General features: G+C 45.3%; 1 protein-coding gene across 1 annotated transcript in view; it reads left to right on the forward strand.

Moving 5' to 3' along the window:
* Positions 1–6,508, forward strand: part of PSMB2 (proteasome 20S subunit beta 2) — a 38,538-nt gene extending 32,030 nt beyond the window's left edge. The window contains exons 4-6 of the mRNA XM_002720693.5: positions 2,352–2,514; positions 3,973–4,022; positions 6,273–6,508. Of these exons, the coding sequence (XP_002720739.1) occupies positions 2,352–2,514; positions 3,973–4,022; positions 6,273–6,380 (321 nt within the window). The 3' untranslated portion in view covers positions 6,381–6,508. The remainder of the gene's footprint in view (positions 1–2,351; positions 2,515–3,972; positions 4,023–6,272) is intronic.
* The last annotated feature ends 555 nt before the right edge of the window (positions 6,509–7,063 follow it).

Genomic DNA, 7,063 nt, shown 5'->3' on the forward strand with positions numbered 1-7,063 from the left:
GGAAAAGATTAATTAACCCAGTTTTACTCATAAGAAAAGAGGAGCTCATAGGGGTTAAGTGTCTTGCCTAAGGTCAGACTTACTAAGAAGGTAGTCAAGAGACTGTGACAGAATTCTAGAGCTTGGCAGAAGGCAGCACACTACCCACTGGGAAATGTGATAGGCAGGTAATTATTTTCTCAGAAGTCTTGACTACTGCTGTTCAATTCCTATTCCTCTGAGACTATCCACTATCTTATCCCCAGGACAGACACTTGTTTGAAGGTTAGGGCTCCTCTGTCATCTTCCAGAGGTGTTAACTCTACCTACTTACTAAGCAGAGCTGGATTGAAATTCCAAGTAAATAAAAAATATTTTCATGTGTTTTTTTAACATGAGTTTCTTCAGAGTGCCACATGCCCATGTTAATCAGTGTTCAAAGAATGCAAAATGCCACTTTTAGGACCATTGATTGTTATTATTTTATGTTCCATGCTAGGGAGTTCCATCTAATGTGCTATATACTAATAATATACCAGTGTGCTGTATGCTAATGTAATGGAATACATAAGTGTAGGGATGGGCACACAAACACAGGCAAGACCTGCCTGCTCACTACCCACTGAAACAAATGCAAGAGGAAAAATACATTCTGCAGAGGAAAATGAAGCCATAGAAAATGGGAGTGCCACTGCGAAGCCTGGGGTCACAGACAGACTGAATTTAATGTGGTAAATGATCCAGCTGATGTAGGAAAAAACCAAAACATCCCTTTGGAGAAGAGAAGAGCAAGGCAGATTTAGTTAAGATTCTCTATGATAACTTCGATTTTTATATTTGCAGGTTGCAATTCAATGGCAGGATACCTATAAGTGCAAGTTGTAATTACTCTATTTGTCTCAGTGACAAAAAAAAAAAAATACTAGGTTGTCTGTCTTAGGGAGCCTTCTTATGTTAGGAAAGTGTTAGCATTTCACCTAAAGCTACTGGCTCGTCTAGAGTTATCATGTATCTTAGTGTCTATGGATTTGCATTACTGTTGTCTTCATTAAAATTCTACCAATTTGACTTAAATACTTGAGGCCTCCTGTCCTTTCCCACCTCAAGAATTGTTTCTTTAATAGTATGGCATCCAGTGTACCATTTGTGGTTTTGGTCTAGATGCCAAGAGTGAGCTTTTATATCTTGGATGATGTGGTGGAACTTGGAACTGCTGCTTTCTTCTTTCTGTAGCATGGCACTTTCAAAATAGTGTTTTGTTGGTCTCACCAGTTAGGAATGGCACAAGAGCGACTATGTTTTGCCTTTGAAATGCTTTTGCAACAGGTTCTTGTTCATGGACTTTGAGAAGTGGGGCTCCCCCCCCCAAGATTTATTTATTTTATGTGAAAGAGTTAGAGAGAGGGAGAGACAGAGAAAGATGGCTGCCTCAGCCTGAGCTTTTTTTTTTTTTTTTTACAAGTATCACAATGTTTGTTGATAGATACAAGTATATAAAATCAGGGCATGAACATGACTTGATAAATTAAGTAGACTTAATTTCAATACTATAATAAGAGGGACCAATTCAAATTCTCACCACAAGAGCTTCTTCCATGTCTCCCATGTGGGTGCAGGGGCCCAAGCACTTGGGCCACCTTCCACTGCTTTCCTAGGTACATTATCAGGGAGCTGGCTCAGAAGTGGAACAGCCAGGACTGATACCAGCACCAAGATGGCAGTGGCTTTACCTGCTAGGCCACAGTGCTAGCCCCAGAAAGCAGCTTTTTCATATGCCTAAAAACTGTTCTTCTGTTCAGAGAAAACAAGTCTACCTCTCTACCTCTTAACACATCCCAGGTCCTCTAGATTTCTGGCTTTTTGTTTTGTTTTTGTTTTTTTCCTACTGTATTTCCTCATCTGGTGCTTATGTTTTCTTATTCATCAAGAGTTGAAAACTCCAGCCGGCGCCGTGGCTCAATAGGCTAATCCTCCACCTTGCGGCGCTGGCACACCGGGTTCTAGTCCCGGTCGGGGCGCCGGATTCTGTCCCGGTTGCCCCTCTTCCAGGCCAGCTCTCTGCTATGGCCAGGGAGTGCAGTGGAGGATGGCCCAGGTGCTTGGGCCCTGCACCCCATGGGAGACCAGGAAAAAGCACCTGGATCCTGGCTCCTGCCATCGGATCAGCGCGGTGCGCCGGCTGCAGCGGCGGCCATTGGAGGGTGAACCAACGGCAAAGGAAGACCTTTCTCTCTGTCTCTCTCTCTCTCACTGTCCACTCTGCCTGTCAAAAAAAAAAAAAAAAAAAAAAGGAGTTGAAAACTCCATTTGCCATGAGAAGAGCTGTTGGTGTTCTGCTTTAATCATTACTTTGCTACGTCTTTCCATTGCAGACCCCATATCATGTGAACCTCCTCCTGGCTGGCTATGATGAACATGAGGGGCCAGCACTTTACTACATGGACTACCTGGCAGCTTTGGCCAAGGCCCCTTTTGCAGCCCATGGCTATGGTGCCTTCCTGACTCTCAGTATCCTGGACCGATACTACACGCCCAGTAAGTATCAGCAGTCCAGCTAAGGAGCAGTGGCAGAGCTGTGCCTTCAGCTGCTTCTCCGTTTGGTCTACCCTTGGAGTTGGGTGACCCGGTCTTTAATAGAAGATGGTTTCTTAGAAGTACAAGCAGTGCCCTTTGGAAGCTGCTCTTTCCCTTAGCTCAGTATGGTCTTCTAAAAGTCCCTCTATTGCCATCCAAAATGCGATAGTGCATATTTGTGGAGGTGGGTTTTGTTCTGTTTGTTTTAAAAGAGAGTTGGAGTAGATGTCATAGTGAGTAAAACATTGTTATTAAGGTCTGTAGTTCCTCAGTTACTTACAAGTAAGCTTTTCATTAATTTGCTCTGCCTGGATGTTGATTAGCATCTCAGCTACCAAGAAGGAGCAAGTAATCCAAGTGATTGTGTATTTGTTTTGAACTTTGTGAGGCTGAATAGGTCCCCGGCGTGACAAGCTTGGCCTTGCCCTTAGTTCTTATCACCTGATGGCTGCTTCCTCCGGCCAGAAAAAGCTGTCTTTCTGCTTGTCCATAAGCTGTCAGCTTGGCAGGGTTCAGACCCAGGGACATTTCTGTGTTAAGTTCTATCTCCTGACCCCAGTCCCAACCTTGCCTTTAGCTGTAGGCAATCAGCACTTGGAATTCTTGGGTTTTACAAGCTGTAGGTACAGCACAGATAGCCAGTTCTCTCCTAATGTTCAGTTCATCCCTGTCAACATTATAAGACTCTGGCATATTCATTCTGTTTTGGTGTTGTCCTCTTTCTCATCCTCAGTCATGCTAGAGCTCCAGGCCTCATCCTGAACAGAATTAGCCTGGTCTCCTGGTGACTTTCTGGCTTTGGCATCTGTCATTAATACAGCTGATTTGCCTACCAAAAGAACCACCAGCAACCTCTGAAGCCTAACTGCATAATATGTCATCCAAGTTTGCCATGCCTTCAGACACTTCCTTTGCCTCCTATTTTAGGGGAGTCACAGCCCCTTGCTATTTATTTTACTTTTCCCATTGCGAAACTGCGACCCAGCTGGGAAAGTAAGGCTAAAACTCTGGCCCTGTCCTCCTTTCCCCTAATTTGCAGCTGTCCAGGGCAGATGGAATTGATTTAAACTCTGGATTAAAAGGGAATAGAGGAGGAATGGGCCATTAAAAAGAGAGGCAGGCCTCTGGACTTCCTAAGAGATGGGCCTTGGCCAGGGGAGGCAAAATTCCATCATGCTTACCTTCCTCTAGAGCAAATCAATTTGCAATGGCTTGTGGCTGCTGGAGCACAGGCTCTGGGGCACCCTCAGCTGCATATGGAGTAAATTTGCTACAGGCTAGAAGGTTGAACATTTTTTGCCTTTTCTGTTTGTGTGGCACTCAGACCTGAGAAGTTTGAAACTTAAATGCTGGAAGGAGTTAAAAGAGTTAGGCTTAATGTCAGCATGCTCAGTGCTTGGCCTCTGTGTTCTCTTCCAGCTATCTCTCGTGATAGGGCAGTGGAGCTGCTCAGGAAGTGTCTGGAGGAGGTGAGTAATGTCCATGGGATCCTGATGGGAATGTTGTCTCTGTTTGCTGCTCTGTTTGGTCTTGTCCTCAGTTTTAGTTGTTCTGATCCTTGCAGGAAGATGTAATAAATACCCACTAACCAGATGTGAAGTTGCTGCCAGGGTTGGTTTCATCTGGGTAACAAGATTGTTTTTCTCTTGTGGATTACCTCTTCACCCATGTCAGTTTCCACAGTGTAATTATCTTTCTGGGTCATTGGGACCAGTGGGTCTAAAACTTCATTGGTCTTAGGTGTTGTGGAGGGAACTTGTTTAAAAAGCAGATCCCTGTCTGTACCCCCTAATTCTGATACCACTGTCCTGAGGTCAAGGCTGAGAATCTTTTAACTGATAATCCCAGCTATTTTGATCTCTTTTTAACTAACAATCCCAGGCTATTTTGCTACAGGCAGTAGCTGGGACCATATTATAACTGTTCCGTTCTTGGACCACCTTTAATTGCCATACTGTCTGCTCCTGCAACAGTGCATGAGTCCCTGTCACCTGGAGTAAAAGCCATCCTGAGCATTTTGGAGCCATTAAAAGCAAACTGGGAAGCTTCAGGCAGAATGGGAGAGCAGCCTTTGATTTGTGGGTTCAGGAATATGAACCCCACCCATCCGATACTCTTCCTGAGAGTCTATAAAGCTTTGGGTGTGAATCTAGGATGAAGAGATCAAAAGGCAGCTCCATTAAACTTTTTTATATTCTTTTACTGTTCTTGTAGGCTGATGAGTGAGGGAGTAGGAGGTTAAGAGCAGATGGGAGCACTGGAAGTAATGTCAGTTTGCCTCTTAAACAAGCCTGTCATTTTCAGTCCACAGTGCCTCCCCTCTTCCTCCTTCCTCTTGTTTGCAAATCTCCTTTCCAAAACAGAAGCCAACAATAAACTCATGTGCTTTTCTTAACCATTCACCTGAGACTGTATTAGTCTGGTAGCCCCAAGAGTTGCAAGGAGCTTCCAGGAAGAAGCTATTGGAATATCAAGTGCTCTTGGAACTTTAGTCCCCAGGGTTCTAAATAAAGGGGTCCTGATCTGGACACGAGAGTCATCAGCCAGAGAGAACTCTGGAAATGGAATGGGCTGTTGCTAACCAGTCGTTAGCTGCAAAGGAAATGGCGTACATCAAGGGAGGGAGGGCTTAGGCCTGGGGAGGTGGGTGTTTCTGGGACAGGCTCCTAAGAGAGCAGGTAGAAAGCTTGGTGACTTCTCTCTGAAGACTTCTAGTGGGGTCCAGGAAGGGTTGCCACAGAAGCAAAGATGTCCTCATATGTCCTCAGTAATCACCAACCAGGTTAGTGGGGCTGTCTGCTTCCAGGCGTGTAGACCACAGCTCCTTTGGAACAGCCTCTCAAGCAGGGCCTTAGGTGAGTACAGAGACCTGGATGACAGGTCAGCCTGGACTGAGACAGCAGCAGAGCAATTGTGTTTACATCTTCCTACCACCCCTCCGCTGCACACACACACACACACACTTACCCGGGCCTTATAATTTGGGTGGGTGATTGGAGCAAACTTTTGGGACCCAGGAGTGCACTGCTTTCATCTGGAGCTTGTTCCTAGATCAGGCATTCCACATTAGCTCACTACCCACATACCCACAATAGCCTACTGCTCACCTTGAGAGATTTTGAGAGGTCTGTTTACCAGACTAATTGGTAGCAGACTGTCGGGATGAGAAGATTGAATTGTCTCATTCTTTCATCAGCTGACTGACAGAGACAGGCTCCCAGCTGCACCTCCCATTTTTTTTTTAAGCTTTATTTATTTATTTGAAAGGCAGACTTGTGCAGAGAGAGAGAGGTTTTCCATCTGCTGGTTCAGTCCCCAGTTGGCTGCAACAGGTGGAGCTGTGCCAACCCAAAGCCAGGAGCTTCTTCCGGGTCTCCATGCGGGTGCTCTACTGCTTTCCCAGGCCATAGCAAAGAGCTGAATCAGAAGTGGAGCAGCCGGGACTCAAACTGGCACCTGCATGGGATGCCAGCACTGCAGCTTTACCCACTACACCACAGCACCGGCCCTACATCTCCCATTTCACACTCGCTGCCTTCCGGTCAGGCCCCAGCTAGCATTTGGGCTTTCCTCAGTGCCCATAGCAGCCGCCCCCAGTAGGGTGTCAGTCTACTAAAGCAACATTGCGTATGTTCTTGTGTCCCTGGCATCTAGAACAAGGCTTGGCACGTGGCTGATGCTCCGCAATTTTGACTAATTTCCTTCATATCTCTCTGCAGCTCCAAAAGCGCTTCATCCTGAATCTGCCGACCTTCAGTGTTCGAATCATTGACAAAGATGGCATCCATGACTTGGACAACATTTCCTTCCCTAAGCAGGGCTCCTAACGTCATGCCTTCCCTCCCACTTGTCAGGAAACTTTTTTGATGTGCTCCTTTATTTTTTTTCTACTCTTTTGACGTTGCACTCTTGATAGATGGTTAATTCAGAATAAAACTGAATATGGATAAATTCAGCTCTTTGGTTTGGGTCTGAGTTTGCCTATCACCCAAGAAAGGAACTGGAAGAAGAATTATCTTTTTACCAGGGCTGTCTTTCTCCTTACTTGACTTTTAAGAAATTCTGTTCCTGTATAAAGTATGCATACACATGCATACAGAGACACATCTCCTTTTTGTTTTGTTTTGTTTTTTAAGATTTATTTTATTTGAAAGAGCTACTGAGAGAGGTAGAGACAAGAGATCTTCCATCTGCTGGTTCAGTCTCCAAATCGCTGCAATGGCCAAAGCTGAACTGATCTGAAATCAGGAGCCAGGAGCCTCCTCCAGGTGTCTCATGTGGGCTCAGGGGTCCAGGGACTTGGGCCATCCTCCACTGCTTTCCCAGGTACATTGACAGGGAGCTGGATCAGAAATGGAGCAGCTGGGACTTGAACCAGTGTCTATATAGGACACCGGTGCCACTGAATGGGGCTTCAACCCGCTGTGCCTCAGCACCAACCCCTCACAAATCTCCTTTAAAAAATATTTAAATGTTCTACATGTTGCTTATTTCATTTAAAACTATATTA

Source organism: Oryctolagus cuniculus, chromosome 7 (genome assembly GCF_964237555.1).
Source record: "Oryctolagus cuniculus chromosome 7, mOryCun1.1, whole genome shotgun sequence".
Classification (NCBI taxonomy): domain Eukaryota; kingdom Metazoa; phylum Chordata; class Mammalia; order Lagomorpha; family Leporidae; genus Oryctolagus; species Oryctolagus cuniculus.